This window comes from Megalobrama amblycephala, linkage group LG4 (genome assembly GCF_018812025.1).
Source record: "Megalobrama amblycephala isolate DHTTF-2021 linkage group LG4, ASM1881202v1, whole genome shotgun sequence".
Lineage (NCBI taxonomy): Eukaryota > Metazoa > Chordata > Actinopteri > Cypriniformes > Xenocyprididae > Megalobrama > Megalobrama amblycephala.
Window position 1 is genome coordinate 41,711,665 of NC_063047.1, and position 19,883 is coordinate 41,731,547.

Below are 19,883 nucleotides of genomic sequence, written 5' to 3' on the forward strand. Positions count from 1 at the left end.
AAATAAGTGGTAAAAAAATAGTTGCATAAATTGCATCAGTCATGAAATTATGAGGACTAACATCTATAATGATAAAGAGTAAAATACTGTCATCCTGGGAGGATAATTTAGCATTCTAATGCAAATGACAAATTATTTACAAAAAATTTAAAATGTTTACTTGATCACCTCAAGGCCACTTAAAAATGAGAGTGACCTATGTTTCCCATACAACAGCAAAACAGTGTAACCATAGAAATGGCACTGTTTTAACTTATAATGACAATGTTTCTATGCAATGGCAGTTTTATTTTAAGTAAAATTCATCAAACTGAGTTGGGTTGGCAACTGATTCAAATGTTGAACATGCTTAACTCGAGAATAGAGTGATGTTGTGAGAGGTGCCAATTGCGAATGTGATATTCAGCAGTCTGATGTGATAAGCAGGTTGTGCCTCTGCTAACACAATATTGCTTTCCTTATACATCCTGATTATACAGTATATCCTTTTCTAAGTAATCCCCAGTTTCACTAAATGCATCAGTAATCTGAATACATCCTTTTATAATGTAACTGTACCATTTTTTTTTTTTTTTTTTTTTTAAGTGATTATGTAACATCATTACAAGTTTTCCGTTACTCATATTCTGTAATGCTCCAACCAGTCAAGCTCAGCTTGGGTCTTCTCCCAGACCGCTTTCTCTCTCAGCCTGAAGAGGGCGCTGTACTGTCGTGCCCTCAGCTCCTCTTCCCTCAGGAACTGCTGGCTCTGGGCCAGGGAAAGGTGGCCGTGGAGACGCTGGCTGTACAACTCACTCCACTGCAAATCGCATTAACAGAGGAGCCAGACATAAATGTGCATTCAATACTTTGACATACACTTGCCATGCATGCCCTTTAGTGCATACTTGCAATTTGTAACTCTGCTACAGACAAAGTCTACCCTATAAAAAGTACTATGGTACAGTGTTGGTATAGTATGGTAATAAAAGTATTATAATAAACACCATGGTACTAAATGATTACCACATTCTGTATGTGTATACATATATACACAGTTGCAAGAAAAAGTATGTGAACCACTTGCAGAATCTGTGAAAATGTGAATTTTAACAAAAATAAGAGATATCACACTGTCACAGCTGGTTGAAGACAAAGGAGAGGATGCAGGATCTAAACACAGCAGTAAAGGTTTATTCACAAAAACAAAACACTCTTGACTATGAAATGAACAGAACAAGTAGAACGTAACGGAGAAGTGACAACTGAACAGAACAAACAGGGATTAAAAACAAAGAAATGAGGAGCTAATTAATGAGACACAGCTGAACTTAAACACTAATCAGATCAGAAACCTTAGTAACAAACAAGTGGCGGGAAACTGAGAACAAAGAACATGTGACTAATGAAAAACAAACTCTAAACATGAACTACTAAACAGAACAAAAACACAACTCAAACGTTACAGTATCCCGCTCTCCTGACAGGCGCGACCTCACACTGTATTACATCCACAAAGGTGGTAGGGTGGGTGCTCTGGAGGCTGACGAGGATGTGGCTAGGTGGGACAGGAAAGCCTCCAGGGCGGCGCCCAGGGGGCCATGGCGGTACTGCCTCCGTGGCCTTCACCCAGGGGCTTTGCTTGACCACTACGGCCGAGGACATACTGCACCCCCCCAAAAATTTTCTTGGGAGGATCTAAGGGTTTATGGTCTGGTGCATGTTCTTGGCTGGAACGGACTCTTGGATGGGCTACTGGGCTGAAGCAGACTCTGGAATGGGCTTTTTGGCTGATGTCTTCTCTGGGCTCTGGACACGAACACAAAACACAAGCCCTCTCTGGGCTCTGGACTGGGACTGTAGTCATCACTGGATGACGGTCAGGGGCTGGAGCCATCACGGGACGACGGTCAGGGGCTGGAGCCTTCACTGGACGACAGTCAGGGGCTGGAGTCTTCACGGGATGACAGTCAGAGGCTGGAGCCTCCACTGGACGACAGTCAGGGGCAGGTACGTTGGTTTTTCTCCTCACACTCCACGATGGTCAAGGGGAATCCACGGTGGACAAGCACCCACTCTACATAACTCTGGAAGTTCCAGAGTTATGTAGAAAAACACACAGAGGCTGGTGTCATCATAATGAACAAAGGGAACCCAATCCAAATACCTCTGTGTGTGGGCCTCAAGGAACAGATCCCCCTGGGAGAGGAGGAGAATTTCCACTGCTGCTTGATCCATAATATGGTCAGTTTTTCTGTCACAGCTGGTTGAAGACAAAGGAGGGGATGCAGGATCTAAACACAGCAGTAAAGGTTTATTCACAAAAACTAAAAACAAAACACTCTTGACTATGAAACGAACAGAACAACGAGTAGAACGTAACGGAGAACTGACAACTGAACAGAACAAACACAGGGCTTAAATACACAGAACTAAGGAGCTAATTAACGAGACACAGCTGAACTCAAACACTAATCAGATGGTGTCATCGTTCAGGGGGGCAGGGCGGATCAGACAGCTCAGGGTGCCATGGCGGCGCAGGCAGCCCAGGGGGCCATGGCGGTACTGCCTCCGTGGCCTTCACCCAGGGGCTTTGCTTGACCACTACAGCCGAGGACATACTGCACCCCCCCAAAAAAATTCTTGGGAGGATCTAAGGGTTTATGGTCTGGTGCATGTTCTTGGGCTAGAACGGACTCTTTGATGGTACTATGGTACATAACAAAAGCCGCTTTTCCACCGTCGGGCCGGTTCTTAGGATGGTAAGGAACGGTTCCAGTTGTTTCCACTGGAGCCTGGTATGGCATGGCACGATTACAAAACGTTCTCGGCCTGGAATTCTCGGCACGGTTGTCGAATCTGTCGAGTGCTGGTAGAACCAGTGAAGTGATGTCGACACACAGGTTTGGTCACTTGTCTGTTGCCTGGCTACCAGTTTCACCGTAGCTGGCTAAGCACTCTATTTGAGTGAAGTAAAAACAAATGAATAATAAAATTAAAAGAAATATCTAATCATCCGCCATAACGCGTTTGTTATTACATCTCATATCGTAAGTAAACCATTACATTACCAAGGCAACGACTGACACTTTTATATTACATTCCAAAGAGCGGCCATTATCAGCCCCAGAGTGACGAAACCGTAACCGTACCAGCTGGTCCGGATTGGCACGGAATGGAACGGTTACGCAATGAGAACCGTTCGGCCCGATGGTGAAAAAGTGGCTAAACAAGTGGCGGGAAACCGAGAACAAAGTAGAACATGTGACTAATGAAAAACAAACTCTAAACATGAACAACTAAACAGAACAAAACACAACTCAAATGTTACACATACAAAATGCATGTTTTGTTTTATTTAGTATATATTTTACATAAAAAATGTTTATATATAGTCCACGAGACAAAAAAAAATAGCTGAATTTATCAAAATGGCCAAAAGTTTAGGAACCATTGATTCTTAATACTGTGTCGATACCTTGATGATCTATGACTGTTTTTTTTTGTTTGTTTGTTTTGTGATGGTTGTTCATGAGTTCCTTGTTTGTCCTGAACAGTTAAACTGCCCAATGTTCTTCAGAAAATCCTCCAGGTCCTGCAGATTCTTCAGTTTTCAAGGACTTTTTGCATATTTGAATCCCTTTGCAGTGATTGTATGATTTTGAGATCCATCTTTTCACACTGAGGACATCTGAGGGAATCAAACACAACAATTAGAAAAGGATCAAACATTCACTGTTGCTCCAGAAAGGAAACACAAGGCATTTAGAGCTGGGGGGTGAAAACTTTTGAACAGGATGATATCCAAATTTTTCTTCTTTTGTTAAAATATATATTTTTTTTCATTTAGTACTGCCCTTCGGAAGCAACAGGAGGTACTTGCATGTTTCCCAGAAGACAAATTAAGTACAATTTACCTTGATCTTCAAATTCAAAGTTTTCACGCCCCGGGTCTTAATGCATTGTGTTTTCTTCTGAAGCATCAGTGAATGTTTGAACCTGTTTTTTAATAGTTGTGTTTGAGTACCTCAATTGTCCTCAGTGTGAAAAGATGGACCTCAAATCATACAATCACTGCTGGAAAGGGTTCAAATATGCAAAAACTGAATAATCTGCAGGACCTGGAGGATTATTATCATGTGTGGGAGGAGTTTTATCATGGTTTTATCATGGCTCCTTGAATGAAATATCCACAGTAATAACGGACTACATAGACTTTTGTGTGTAGTCAGTGATACCAACAAAGGAGATAAGGATCTATCCAAATAATAAGATGTACATACCTAAAGATGTTAAGCATGTGATGAACTTGAGGAAGATTGCTTTCATAAAGAAGGATACAAAACAAAGTGTCTAGAAAAGGAGTTAAAGGGGAAAATACGAGAGGCAAAGATGGCATATAGGTCAAAATTGGAAAAGGCTTTTAAAAGTAATCGTGCGAAACAGGTATGGAATACCATGAAGGGAATGACTGAACTATCGCCCACACAGAAGTCATTAGTAGTAGACGATGAGATTGAGTTCGCAAATCAACTGAATAAATTCATCTCCAGGTTTGATGAAGGTAAAGGGAATATTTTAGATAAGAGTATAAGTATTATTAATTCAGTCATACCAGAGTGGTCAGATAGAATTGAGGTTACAGTTGAACAGGTGAGGAGTACTTTTAAACAATTAAATCAGAGGAAGGCTACAGGACTAGATAATCTCAGCCCATTCATTTTGAAAATTTGTGTGGCAGCCTATTTTTCAGTGTTCCATAGATACACACACTATCCCTGAAATGTGGAAAACTTCGCATGTAATACCTCTTCCAAAAAAAGTAGGGGCGGAGGAATTGGGTGATTTTCGACCCATAGCCTTAACTCATATTATTATGAAGTCTTTGGAGAAAATTGTGGTAAAACAGGTTTTGAAGTCAGTAGAAGGTAAAACAGATACTCATCAGTTTGCATATAAGCAAAATCGCAGTACGGAAGATGCAGTGGTAACCTTGTTACATCTGATCCTGAGACATCTGGATAAGCCTAAAACTATAGCTTGGGCCCTCTTTTTGGATTTTACCTCTGCATTCAATACAATAAGTAGGCCTCAGGATTCTGAAGAATGGATGGGACTGAAGTGATGCACTGGAGCTGGATGTTTGTTTGTTTGTTTTTTTAATAAATGGGTGTCTATTGTAGTGTCTTATTATTTGATGTGAATGTGTATAGATGTGAATTAATGTGAAACAGTAAACACTGTTGGATGCGAGACAACTTTTGGACGAAATTCCAACAATAAAGTGAAATTGAAATTGAAAAAAAAAAAAAAAAAACGGAATAAATATAATATTGAAAAACAGTTCCTTCAATGTTTTTAATGTATTACCTTGCTGGTGGAGTCAGTGCTCTCACTGCAGTCACTTCGCTCCTCTTGTCCTTTTTCTGTGTGGTCAGTCTGCGGTCTGAATGTTGTCTCTGCAACACACAGTCCCATATCTAAAATATATATACATTTATTAAAATAATAAAAAATGCTGTATTTCTTCCAAAGATTTTAAATGCTTTAGTGAGGGCCAACTGTCTATATTCTTTGAAAGTAATAAACTGAGGCACATACCCAATTCATCTTTTTCATCTTTAATCTCGTTTTTAATTGACATCCCTTTTTATCTGTGGTTTTTCTCTGCATCTCTATCCAGAGATACAAAATCAGACAAAGTTTCCCTTGATTCGGCTCCACGGATGCCCTGTCCAGCGGGTTGTGACTGTCTCAGAGCTCCTTTGTGGTCTGTGATTACCAGCCAGGCTGCCTCATCATCCATGTGTGTATCCAGAGCACCAATTGTCTTCCTGAGAGCTTCCACTCTGTATCTGTAAGTTGCCAAACGGTTTTGAGCCCAGCTCACATCAGCTGCACTCACAGGACTGCCAACTTCACTCAGTGTGCCTGAGCTCTGGTCCACCTGCTCAGCTCTGCTGGTTCAAAGATGGCAGATGTGTAATCAAAGTATGTTCAGAATGATCAAAAACTAATACAAATGTAAGAAAAAAAACACATAACAAACGTCCTAAAACTTAAACTAAAATTTAAATGAAAAATGAAAATATATTAAAAATAAAAGCTAATTCAAAATATTAAAAAATCTAAAATAAAACTGTTGCATAAATCAAGCATACAGCCACGCAGCCGTAATGGGTATTCTGTGTCTGTTGTGGGTGTGTTTAGTATGTTTTAGTTCAGTTTCCTGTGTTTGATTTTGTTTCTATGGTTTCTCTTTGATTTGATTATCATGTGCACCTGTTGTTCATTAGTTGATTAGTTTGCCTTGTGTATTTAAACCCTGCTTGATCAGTTTATTGTCTGTTCTCGTCTATATGCTTGCTTTTGGTTCTTTTGAGTTTTTGTAATAAAGAAGCTTTAAAGCCATATATTTAGTTTTTTTTTTTTTTTTTTTTTTTTGCAACCCAATGTGATAGCACCCTACAGAACGAAAAAAATGACTTGTTGCTATCTGTCTGTCTTCTACACCAGTGGTTCTCAAACCTGTCCTGGGGACCCCCCACCACTGCACGTTTTGCATGTCTCCCTTATCTGGCACACCTGATTCAACTCATCAGCTCATTAGTAGAGACTGCAAGACTTGAATTGGGTGTCTGATGAGGGAGACATTAAAAATGTGCAGTGGTAAGGGGTCCCCAGGACAGGTTTGAGAACCACTGTTCTACACTATCTAAAAAATATTAGTGTAGCCTATGTTTACACAACATTTACTAAAATTAAAAAGTTTGCATTTTCAGGCCCCCAAAATGCCGTTGTCATGTATTTTTGATCAAATAAATGTAGCCTTGATGAGCATAAAAGACTTCTTACAAAAACATTAAAAAATATATAAACTTCACTTTTCTTTGCTTGTCTAAAATCACAATTTTGCAACCAGTTTGCTACCTTGATTAAAATTCAGTTCAATTTCAGGAACTGAATTAGAATTAAAAAGGCACTATCAATTCAATTCTGAATGGCATATCCCCTCTGCATATTCCAACATCTATTGAAAAGCCTTTCTAAAAAGTTGTGATAGCAGATAAAGGAGGAGCAATTCAATATCAATATCTGTAGCTTTTAAATGAAACATATGGGTGTGGTCTTTCATGTCCACATTTGGGCCATACATGTATAATGACTATTTCTGTGATTTAAATACTTGCTTACTCAACACTGCCCTCTTGAGGCTGAGAAAGGGAGCAATGGGCTCTGCAGTAGGCTCACACTGTCACACTTTGGTTCTGTCTAGGAAAGACATGCAATTGTTCTTCATTTGTGTCAGCTTCATGAGCACATCTCTTCTTCTCCTCGGAACCACCTCTGTTCTGTGTAAGTGCATATTTATATCCCATTATTTAACAGTATGAAAGTGGTAACCTTGAGTACTTCATTTCTCTAGGTAAGATCATTTGCTTATTGCTTTTTTCAGCCAACATTCATTTACATACCTTGCACTCCTGTTGCTGTTCTTTCATGGCCCCGTGGAGCGCTTGCCTTTGTTTTCGAACTACTTCATGCATATTCTTTTGCTTCCTCTCATCCTCTTGCTCTGCTTCTTTCCTCATTTGCAGACCATTTTTCCTTCTCTCAGTGGCTCCCAATTCCCAATTTGATTTTGTTTGGCCTTCATTTTCTTTACCTGCTACTAGTGGACTTGTTGTCTTTGTAATGTCACAGTTTTTAACAAAGACCTTCGAGGTCGGATTTTGTGATGCCCTAAAGTAGTAATGATTTCTGTGTGCCAACGGAAATGCTTTGACCGGGCATGAAGAAGCTGCACTGTTGATGCATAAGACTTGAGCTTGAGCTCTCAAGGGGTTGACATACTTCTCAGATGAATCCTCTTCCTTTTTAAATTGGTTTGAACACTGGTCTCCATTTGGTTGAGCATTTAAAATAGGCTGTTGAGGATCCCTCTTGTTTGACCACTCACACTGATCTGTAAAGAAAGTGCATGCATGAGAACTAGACAAATTTAAAATAACGCTAAGGTGCATATAATTGCAGATAAATATGATATAAGCATGCATAATATGCTGAGTCTGATTCTGCGTGCCCACTCAATGCAATTGAATTATGGCCTACCCTTAATGCTGACTCTTTCAGCCTGTGAAAAAGCAGTGCATGGTGAGTTCAAAATTAGTTTCACAAGCCCCTGGGCATTCCTCCAGGCGGATATGTATGTAGAATGCTCTGCTGCAAGGTAAGAAAGGAAAATGTAAAAAAAAAAAAAAAAAAAAAAAAAAAAGCAAACATTGTACCTAGTGGTAGAACAGCTTGTCACTGGGGCAGTTCCCTTAAAGGGACAACGTTGTACCTTATCTACCCTTGAAATGTACATATTAGTACCTTCCCTTGTGAAAAAGAAGTGTGCTTAATTGTATTGAATGTGCACTTGTAGTGTGCTTCAAATCTTAAAAAGTGTATTTTAAAAAACTGAACTTGGAGTTAATAATAATAACTAAACAAAAGGCCACTTCAAATAAATTATTATGATTTAATAATCTTTTGTCATGCTTTGAAGAAGTACACTTATTTTGATGTGTGTAACAACATGTAAAGTATCGATTATAATTTTAACTGTAGTGTTATTTAATATTACATATTTCAAATGTACTAACTGTAACTTTATCATTACTAATGTGTACAAATATATTTAACTATATGACATACAAATACAATAGAAATTACATTAAAGTATATTTTAGTTTATCATAAATGCTTCTCAGTGCATTCGACAGTACCACTTTAACCATATTTCAAACAATATAAGTAATTATATTACATATAAAAAAGTTAGTTAAAAAATAACTCAAGTTCAACTAATTGCATTTATTTAAAAATTAAACTATAATATTTTCAATTTACAATTAAGTGTCCAAAATTATTGCATTCAGTTCGCTCTGATTATTTAAAATATATTATTTAAAAGTATATTATTTTCATAATAAATGCTCTTTTTAGAAGTATGCTAAAGAATACTTCTTTTTCACAGGGGTTAGAGTAGTAATCTGCACTTTTAGTATACGACTATGAAGCTTTTAGGGGTAAATAAGGGACAAAGATGTCATTTTGAAGGTACTGACCCAGTGACAAGTTCCCCTAAAGTTAAAATGTTTGTATTATTATTATTATTTTTTATTTTTTTCCTGAGAGTGAAGTTTTAAAGCTTAATTAAATTGCTCTATTCTGTCATGTAAGGCGTTTAGTAGGCCAAGGTGCTTTGAAACCTCTGAGACATTTTTATATTATATTCTGGGTCAGGAAGAATTTTATTAAATATCTCACCCCGGAGAACAGATCTTTGGTCGACATTGGGTGAAAAACAGCTTACAATGTTTTTCCTTACAGCCAATCCGATTACTCCACTTGTACCCCGTGATGCTTTTGATTCTAAAAGGGATTACCTCACATTACATTGTATTTTCATTTACCACAGGCTCCATAAAGTTCTAAGTCATCTAACTGACATCTGTTCCTCTATATCATTGTAAATACCGTAATGTTCAGTGACAATGCAGACCTTTGTTTGTCACCCTGCAAACTTTTCTAGTAAGATGTCGTCGATCTTTCTCCGCAGATGCTGGAGTTCGAATCTCGCTCTTCAGTTTCTATTGCTGGATCTTCATTCGTAGACTGTGTAAGGCTTTGGATGTAGGTACATTCTTCTTCAAAAGCTCTGCACAAAATAATTTTGGAGAAAGGGTGTCATCTTGTGGAAACTTTTGGAAATGACTCAAAGTTGAGGTGTCCTTGATGCGTTGTTTTCTGATTCGTGTGATAAATGCTCTTTGCAAAATCCTTTTTGCACAGACTTATTCGGATCATATTACGGAATGAGAATGTAACTATTAAAAAGAAACACACACACAAAACAAAGGGTCTATAAATAAGGTATAATTAATTATTTGGAAATTATCCATACAGCCATTATAACAGATGGTAAATTGGTACCATTTTCTCCATGGAAATCAGAGTGTGCACTCACTCGCTGTGTGTGAACTACATATTGTGAACTAGCCTACCGTTTCTTTCACCAGCCTCATAGGTTTTGAATATCCACATAATTCAGATAAATAATATGTACAATATAATTTATTGGTAAATAAATAATTTGTTCAATATAGTAAAATTCAAATGACAATATAACCTAGTTATGCTTCTTTTATGTCTAACATTGCCCTGGTGGCTGAATATTTTTGTCTACTAGTAGGCCTACTACCGCCTACTACGTAAGTTAATTGACCGAGTTCAACAACGAAAATCACAAAATACCAGCTAGCATAAACAGAAAATCTAGACTAAAAGGGTATAATCAACTATATTTAACAACAAAAGCCACCCTACCCTTAAATTCGCAGGATCACGGTCATTTGAGCATCACATATGGAGTGACTTTGTTGACATTAACGCTCCTGTAAACACGCAACAAGATAAAGGCAGTAGTCCTTGGACACTGACGCTAAACAGAGCACCAAAATTACACAACAACCTCGAGTAGAATTCTTTAAGACACTTTTTATTTTTTAAATGGCAATACCATACTCCAGTGACTGGAATAGGAGTCCAGTCTATTCAATTCATTGTTACAATCTCCCACTGTTCAGTTAGAACACAAAATCGACATCCTTGTCATGCACACATTCCCTTATGAAGCCTTGATGTAATCATATTCCACATTTTTTGACCAACTTTTCTTATGTAAAATGTTTAAATGTTTGGTAATGTTAAGGAACGATAATCTCTCTTTAACATTCTTCAAAACTGTGTAAAAATAATATCAGTACCTACTTTTAAACAAAATCAGCAATTTAACTTTTTTATTTTGACCTAGGCCTAACATGCTAATATGGCCATTTAGATAACAGGCCAGTATGCATAAAATAGCTTTTATCTGGGGGGTTTAGTGCATTGTGTTGAATTGTGATCAAGTAACAAACTAATCAATAAATGAAAAATAGAAAATTGTATTTTGGGGGGCTTTTTGCAATAGTGCAAGCGTCAGCGGCACGTGAGCAGCTCGTATTTTTCCTATCCCGGCTTATTAATTTAGCTTGAGATGACATAATGCTATTTTTAACACTAAAACATGATTTGTCTGGCAGAACTACAGTGATAATAAATGCATCTGATTAGAGAGAACCCAGGTGCACAACTGCAGGCATCCTGCTTGCAGTCATGCTGGGTGCTTCAACAAATGTGTGTTCTTGACCTTACAGCCATTCAATATTAGCACAGAATCTATTTTCATAGAAAGCCAAGTCATTTTGCATTTCTAAATTTGGATACACTAACTAACTATGTATGCTCTCAAAAAGGTTGTATGAGAGACACTTATTTGCATGATGCTGTGACACATATGCTGTATCACATTTTGTGTCCAAACAGGAAAGTTTGGATCTATGATGCTTTTGTGTATGAGTGAAGAGTGATAGCTGAATGGACAGGTATGACTTAATGGCTTTCACAAAAGCTGATGGATTTTCCTATTTGGCAAGGCACTTACCTAATGGAGGGTTGAAAAGCTTCCTTATGGCAGTGCATTTACAAAGAAGGGTGATGTTTGCTCTCACTCCAGCGGCACATCTAAAGACCGTAAAGACCTTGTTGGCTTAATAGCAACATGAGGTTTCACAAATATATATTTTATGAGAGCCAAACCACAGGAAAGGCATTTTTTATGTGCAGGTCTCACTTGGCTCATACAGATCTTTGAAAAATATTGTAATTAAATTTACATTACATTTACATTTAATTATTTAGCAGACGCTTTTCTCCAAAGCAACTTACAGGAAAACAATAGAAACAATCAAATCAACATGAGGGCAACAGCAAGTGCTGTGTCAAGTCCCAGTTATTGTAGCAAAGTGCACATAGCAAGGATTTTTTTAAGTAAATAAATGGACAGCATAGAAATAGAAAAGTTATTAACCCATTGTTAACCAATATTAGTAAGTGCTAATATTAATGGATCAAGTGTTGACGAAAAAGGTGTGTCTTTATTTGAAAAGACTCAGCTGTTCCGATTGAGCAGGTCATTCCATCAGCAGGGAACAATTTTATGTGTATCCATATTTTTTTCTCAATTTCTGGGGATGAAATGAGTAATTATAGCCAATCAACACTGAAGTATAATTGAAAGCCATAATTTTTTAAATATATAACCTTAAATATAACAACTTTTCTATTAAATTAACTTAAAACATTCTTCATTTATTTTAAATTACCTTAAAACATTCTTCATAAACCTTTATAATAAATTTCACATGCAAATAATACCAGGGCTCAATGCTAAGGATTTGTCCCACTGGCCTCACCAATAAAAAAAAAAAAAAAAAAAAGTTATTGTTTTCATTGTTTTTGACTTATGTAACCTTGTATTTTAATAAATAAGGTTGTTATGACATATTTTACATGCCAGAGAAATTTCACAATTCTCCATGACTATTTTTACAGTATATCTAAATGTCACACTTCCCGTGTCTCCCGGACTCCATTACCCATGATCCTCCTGTCTCCACACCTGCACTCACTTCCCTCATCTTCTCCCCATCATCACGGATCACCTGCACCTGGACTTCCTCATCAGCACTGCCTTTATATTGGACTCACTCCCTTCACTCCCTGTCTGTTCTCTGTTAATGTTATTGTGGTAATGGTGTTATGTTGTATTATTCTCCTGAGTTCTTATTAAAGCCTATTGTTTGTGGATCTCCGTCTCTCCTGCATACACCACCCGTAACACTAATATAAAGGTCAAACGTTTTTAAAGACAAGTTAACAGTTGGTAATAAAATTAGAACACATAATTGCAAGCAATAGCAGGTAAATACAATAGAACAGCAATTTAAGTAAACTGCTTTTAGTTTTTTAGATTTTCAGGAACAGTAGGTCTAACAGTAGTATTCATATAAGAAATACTACAGAAATTGAATATACAGTAGATGAATATAATAAAAGTTAATCCTTAAAGGCTACAAAAGTTATTCAGTCAAGAGTAGTGAGTGATTTTCTGTTTTTCTTTTGTTCTTTAATTAATATTAATGTTGCAAACTGCAGAGGGTATATTAAGCTGCTGTCACTTTAAGACATGATGCACATGATGTGGATCTGACACACATCTGATTTTCTCCCAACTCCTTAAGTTCATGTAAGACTTTTTAATTCATTATAGACTGTACTTACAAGTATACTCACTAAAACGGTAAATTTTTTGTGCATTTTTTAATCGAATTTTACCAGATTGATTTCTCTTTTGCATCTTATCATGCTTGAATGGTTTAAAAGCACTTTAATTAATGATTAGCTGATCATAGAATATGCCTACTTGCGGCCCATCCTCGGTCGGCCGTTCTCTCGCTTCATGGAGCTGGTGAGCAGAACCCAGATAGCGTGATTATACACTGTTAGGTACTGTGTTAATTGTGTTAAGTCTTTGTAATGTGTTAAACAAATTAATCAAATAAATTAACATGTTATTGTTGACTGAACCAATTGTCACAGTCATGTACAGTTTGTTTTAGTTTCCATGGACTTTCTGTTTGTTATACCATCATCATCTTCTTCTGTGGATCTTAAGTGTTACACCAATAGTCCAGATCACCTGGGCCAGTAGAAAAAACCTTAACTTTGAGCCTTGATATACTGAAGGCACAGCTAAATATGTTCATTTACAGTGCACAGCATAAATGAGTACACCCCCTCTGAACAAATACAAAAGATGTATTTTCTTTATGATCACTAATACAATTCATGGAAAGATGGCAAAACTAAAATGTATTAAACATATACATGATAAAAACTGAGAAATATATGTCATTAATAGCCATAAAATAAGTAAATTATTCAATTTTGTTTAAATTAAGGATTGCAGAAATGAGTACACCCTAGATTTAATTCAACAAATGTATAATAATCTAGCACTTAGTATGCCCTCCCTAATTTTGAATATGCTGCTCTGACCCTTCTTGGCACGGAGTGTACAAGTTCATGACAAAAATGTCACATCTGTCCTGTTTAACTCCTGGATGATGAGCTCCTTAAATGCCCTGATCTTTAATGGGGAGTGTTGCTCAACTCATCTCTACAGAATCCCTCACAGGCGCTCAAGAGTGTTACAATACATGTCCACAGAAGGTTTTTCACCTTGGGAGAATACATATCCTCTTTGTCATGTTGAAAAAATGCCCAACAATGCAGGGAATGAGGAAAGAGTAACATCTTCTGTTTCAAGTTTGTGTATTAAATTACACAGTGGTGTGGGAATCCATGACAGCATCGATAAAGCACAACTCCCTCACACCTTCAGCACTCATACATCTCCATATAAGACCTTTACTACCACTGAACTTTACGGTGGGAACCAGGCACTTCTCACTGTTGTACTCCTCTAGCAACACTATAACATTCTGCATTATATGCTGTTAGATCCAAAATTATTGATTTGGTCTTATAAGACCAGAGCATTGATTTCCTAGAATCTATATTTTGTAAATATGGGCTTTGGAAATGGCTGACTTTATTGTGCCTTGGCTACAGTAGGTCATTCCAGTGAGAACAACAATGATGCATGTAATTTCTGCAGGCTGCATCTTACTCTGTGAGATAAACAGTCACTCTTTTCATAGCTTTTGCTGGCTCTGAGACACTCGCTTGGTGTTTCTCCTGCTCTTTGTCTAGAAAAAAAAATCCCTCATCACTAAATGAAAGCTTAAAATGAAGACCTGATTATTTCAGGGGCCTTGTCACAAGTCCATTGTTTTTGAATTTCTGTGTTACTTTTGCTATATTTTCACACTTAAAACAATGATTTGGTAGGCTAATCCTCTTGTACCACTGTCCTCTTTTGTGCTAAGAAATAAGTCTCCTGACGGTTCTCTCCCAAGTGGTTCCATTGTTGTCAGCATTAAGTTTGAGAATGATTCAGTGGGCTATATAACACTTTTAATTGTCAAGAAATTACTTCTCTTTAAATGTTTTGGTTCAACATGCTTACCTGTTGATCAAACATTGCCTTAAACTTACACCAGAAAATATTTATTTCAATTAGTAACTTTTAGGAGGGTGTATTTTGCTACACAACATTTTATCACCTTGATAAGAAAATTTTATTTTCCTGAATAAATTTGACATGATTCTTTGGTAATTGATTAAGCAGACTTGCTGGAACATTATATCTCTAAAGAACCCTAACATGTCTTCTAAGTAATTGAGTAATTGCTGACTTTCAGAAGTTTCAGAGGGGGTGTACTCATTTATGCTGTGCACTGTATTACAATGGGTTTATGTGAAGATTGTTATAAGTTCATTTTCCACATTATTTTAGAGATTCAATGTGAAAGTATTACAATATAAAAATATATATAAAAATATATAATAAAATATAAAATAAAAACAGATTTAATATATATATATATATATATATATATATATATATATATATATATATATATATGTACATCAAATAGAACAATTTAGATATTTTATTATAAATGCAGTAATAAAACAAGACATTTCACATATGACAAAGTTTTAAAATGACTTACAGTCATTTTAAAGTCACACACACACACACATATATATATATATATATATATATATATATATATATATATATATATATATATATATATATATATATATATATATATATATATGTGTGTGTGTGTGTGTGTGGTGAACCATAGTAGAGAGTAGTTGAGAGGTGCAGAGCACTGATGATCTGGACCTGTTCTTGTAACTGCCTGCTGGCTGGCACATGGACCTGGACTGGAGGGAATCCCAAGAAAGACTGCTCTATTCCCCCTGGGGAATTCTAAATGGAGTGGCATTCATCCATTCATTTCAGGCAAAGGGCCCCAGGCAACATTATGTTGCTTTGGTTTATCCCAGAATCATTGGTTATTGCCTCCTCCTTATGGTAGCTTCCAAGCAACCCCTCCTCCTTGTGCTCTGCTGACAGTGCCTCAGCATCGCTTGAAACAAAGACACGAAAATGACAGATACATCAGTAATCTTGGCCACTGTATCCTGGTATAATTGTGCTCTAGTTTTCCTGACTGTGGAAAGAGAGAGGCAACTGATCCCCCAGGAGGCAATGAATGGAACTCAACAATGCAGGAATGCAAGCCAGTGTGTGTGTGTGTGTGTGTGTGTGTGTGTGTGTGTGTGTGTGTGTGTGTGTGTGTGTGTGTGTGTGTGTGTGTGTGTGTGTGTGTGTGTGTGTGTGTGTGTGTGTCTGTATGCACCAGACAGTGTGTGTTTTTGTTGGTGTGCATATGTCTATGTTTGAGTGAACAACGGGAGCGAGATTTGGAAGCCGATTTCCAGTTCCTATAGCAACCATGATGTAAGCGGAGAGGGGCAACTGCGCCCCATTTCTCTCTATCTCTCCCCCCTCACTCTCACTCTCCCTTTCTCTCCCTCTCCCCCTCGAAAAACAGACAGCACTCCACATAGGAAACCTGGGTGTAGAAGATAGGGAAGTCATCCTCATTTTTGCTGGAATATAAGGCATTTTTTCTTGTATTTATTTTCTTTTTATGTTAGAGAAGATTTGCAAGCTGTTCAGTAACATGTACGTTTCAATCTTGGGAGAGAAGGGTCTGCTTGACATGTCTGCCAAGAAAATTATTTAGTGCCCGAGGCTGTGGCAATTGCTGTATGGCTGTTCTCAGATGAAGTCCCTGTAGAGAACGCCTTTGTGAACTTTATAGGTTTTGGATTTTTTTGAAAAGGATAAAACTGTAAGTCATTTTAAAACTTTGTCATATGTGAAATATGTCTTGTTTTATTACTGTATTTATAATAAAATATCTAAATTGTTCTATTTGATGTTACATGTTATATATATATATTTTTTTTTTTAAATCTGTTTTTATTTTATATTTTATTATATATTTATATATATATATTTTTTTTTTTTGTTAGATTAGACTATTTAATATTACTCTATTGCAACTTCTAACACCTGGAACAAACTGATATAAAATTGGTTTTTAATTTAAATTGTTCACTCATTCCAACTTTGCTGGGCTGCAGCTTATGCTTATGCTTATTCTAACTCTAAAATAAGTTATTATCCCGGACCTTTTTCACATATTAGTAAACTTTTCAGGCTTACAGAAGCAAGTTGCTTTAAAAGAAAGATGTTATGGGAATATTGACTGCTAAAATGGTTACTGACTTTTTATTCAACTTTATCACGTTGTGAGATCACCATGTTCTTCAAAATAAGAGATCATAAGTAATTTCATTGACCGTTGTGAAAATGTTTCATCTTTTGCTCTGCATTCTTTTTTTAAGGGTAAGTCCCACTCACCTCTAATGAGGTCTGCCCTTTCACTGTGCTCAGAGACCCCAGAAGCAGCGGCATGGAGAACCGGCGCTGCCAGCTCCCTCAACAGCCTAATGCCGAGGCCCAAGGGGCCTCGACTGGGCCCCAGTCCTCCATGCCTCAGTCCCCTTTACTTTCTGGAGCCTCCTCCCTCATCTCGCTTACCCAGACAGAGGAGTTCTTTGACCTGATAGCCAGTTCCCAGAGCCGCAGACTGGATGACCAGAGAGCCAGTATAGGGGACCGCCTGGGCATCAGGATAGCACAGAACAATGTGGATCACTTGTGTGAGGCATGTAGTCCACGTGAACCTAGTGACGAATTTTTCAACATGCTCATAAAGTATCAGGTAACAGTAGTAACTGAAATTCAATATCAAATGCAAGATGTACAAATGTGATTTACACTTACATTCCTCAAAGTTCCTCTGTTTGCATGTTGTAAACTTTATCACCTCTCCCCTCCTCCAGTCCTCCAGGATCAATGATCAGAGGTGCTCTTTGCCCCCAGCACCAGACCCAGATGAAGACTTCTTCAGTCTAATTCAGAAAGTGCAATCCAAACGCATGGATGAACAACGGGTTTCTTTTCACCCTGATGAAAAGGATGAAACAGACTTAAATCATAAGCCCAAAACCTCTGAGGGCTCAAGCTAGAGACTGTGGCACTTCTGATGCGACTTCCACAAAATTCTTCTGCAAACTCTGACTCTCTGGCTGCACATTTTGTGAGATCTTCCAGGGCTGGGGTTAGTTGGGAGTAATATAGGTTTATTTTAATTAGCAGGATGTCAAATTTTTTCATATTTTTGCAGTCAAGTTTCCCTGAGGTCACGGTGAGTCCAAATGTGGACTCAGGATGTGATTCAAAGGGAATGGAAACACTCACCTGTTTGTATGTTCCAATAAGTGTTCTTTCACAAAAGTGTTTGTGCAGATTTCAAGTAATACAACACCATGGAAAATGATTAACATACTTATGCTTTCCAAGGATAATATTACTAACTTTGGTCACACAACACAATATAGATCGGTGTGACAAACAACGGCAGTGCATAATCCTCAAGCAGCTGCGTGCTCATTTAACTCAAGTGGAAAGTGAGTTTCAGCATACACTGAATATGAATTTACTGATTTCCAACAGATGGGAGCAATTGTATTCGGCATGGCACTGAAGTTACATGGCTCATGTATCAGTTCATTTGGTGGTCTAATTCTGCTGATAAGTAAGATAAGTAATACTAATAGTAATAGATTTCTTTCAGAAGATTTAAATCCATCTTTAGAATTAAAAAGTGCATAGTCTGTGAAAAGTGGATAGACTCATTTCAAGGTGCACTGTTTAACATGGCTTTTTGTTTCATTGGAATAAAAGTGATGTTTCAGTATGATTTCAGTTTGTCTTTAATTGTTTTTTTACAGTTATTTTTACTACAGTAAAGTCATAATGAAGTAAGGATCTCCTTCAGACAGTGTAAAAATGACAAAATCTTACCTTTACAAAATCTGGTGTTTACGAAATTAAGGAATTATTGATAATCTGCGCCACTAGTGGCACCAAAAGCAAACACATTCTGTTTATTTGAGCAGACATAGGATTAGTATAATCTGTGAGTTTGACGTTGCTTTATTTTAGTCTGAAACTTGTTTGAAAACAGCATTTGTTTTTACTGTTACCAACACTTTTTTGTGTGTGTGTGACCACGTTTTATTCATTTATTCCCCTTAGTTAAATTGTTCTGAAACTTGTTACAGGGATAGTTCATCCAAAAATAAATATTATGTCATTATTTACTCACACTCAAGTTGTTCTAAACCTGTATGAGTTTCATTCTGTTAAACACAAAAGAAGGTATTTTGAAAAATGTTGGTAACAGTTGCTGGCCCCCATTGACTTCCATAGTATGAAAAAAATAATAATATGGTAGTCAGTGAGGGCCAGCAACTGTTTGGTAACCAACATTCTTCACAAGAGAAAGAAACTCATACAGGTTTAGAACATCTTGAGGGTATGTAAATTATGACAGAATTTTTATTTTTGGGTGAATTATCCCTTTAATTTGTGGCCACATTGTACTCACATTGTCCCGTAATTTAACTAAAACTGAGGCAAAGATTTAGTAGGCTACAACTTGGCAGCAATTTACCTAAAACGAGGAAATCAATTCATAAGTTGAGGGAACGAATTCTTAATTCGTGGCTACTGCCACCTGTCCAGGGTGTTTCCCCTTACGGAAAGAAAATATATCTCCCAATATATGAATGATCAATATATTAAATGATAAAACAGTATATATCAAAGATGTAGATTTATATGTGATGCATGTATTAACACATATATAAATAAATATTATGCAATACATTACTTACATTTTATAATTATTTAGCCTACATTATATAAGTATTCACATTTTTAATATTCCACATTTTCAATTAACATAAGCACAGCTGGTTGTACTTAAGCTAGTAGCAGAAAAACTATCTCTATGCTGAAGAATAATATACAACCATTATTAATTTATTTAAATTATTACAGCCTGAGT

The 19,883-nt window shown here is 36.9% G+C and overlaps 1 protein-coding gene and 2 long non-coding RNA genes across 5 annotated transcripts; 2 read left to right on the forward strand and 1 right to left on the reverse strand.

The window, feature by feature from the left end:
- Positions 1-1,232: 1,232 nt before the first annotated feature.
- On the reverse strand, positions 1,233-8,291 carry LOC125267615. Of its 2 annotated transcripts, none has more exons than XR_007184695.1 (6): positions 8,092-8,291; positions 7,455-7,945; positions 7,174-7,331; positions 5,581-5,936; positions 5,350-5,438; positions 1,233-2,273 (listed from the first exon to the last, which is right to left on the reverse strand). It is a non-coding gene; the product is annotated as an uncharacterized LOC125267615 (long non-coding RNA). The 2 variants fall into 2 exon arrangements; XR_007184696.1 differs by having other exon boundaries at positions 5,350-5,459.
- On the forward strand, positions 7,203-13,137 carry LOC125267616. Its single transcript, XR_007184697.1, has 3 exons — positions 7,203-7,335; positions 9,587-9,660; positions 12,463-13,137. It is a non-coding gene; the product is annotated as an uncharacterized LOC125267616 (long non-coding RNA).
- Positions 13,138-16,282: 3,145 nt separating this feature from the next.
- On the forward strand, positions 16,283-18,731 carry gpsm1a (G protein signaling modulator 1a). Of its 2 annotated transcripts, none has more exons than XM_048186593.1 (3): positions 16,283-16,751; positions 17,360-17,690; positions 17,812-18,731. In XM_048186593.1, exons 2-3 carry the CDS (start codon positions 17,379-17,381, stop codon positions 17,995-17,997), a joined length of 498 nt encoding a protein of 165 aa, XP_048042550.1. In that variant the 5' UTR covers positions 16,283-16,751; positions 17,360-17,378; the 3' UTR covers positions 17,998-18,731. The 2 variants fall into 2 exon arrangements, with proteins under 2 accessions (XP_048042550.1, XP_048042549.1); XM_048186592.1 differs by having other exon boundaries at positions 16,289-16,751; positions 17,311-17,690.
- Positions 18,732-19,883: the final 1,152 nt, after the last annotated feature.

Bases quoted from the DNA above. Each gene is read 5' to 3' on its own strand.
- gpsm1a (XM_048186593.1), top strand. From the start codon at position 17,379: ATGGAGAACCGGCGCTGCCAGCTCCCTCAACAGCCTAATGCCGAGGCC. The intron at 17,691-17,811 runs GTAACAGTAGTA...CCCCTCCTCCAG, and splicing joins ACATGCTCATAAAGTATCAG to TCCTCCAGGATCAATGATCA.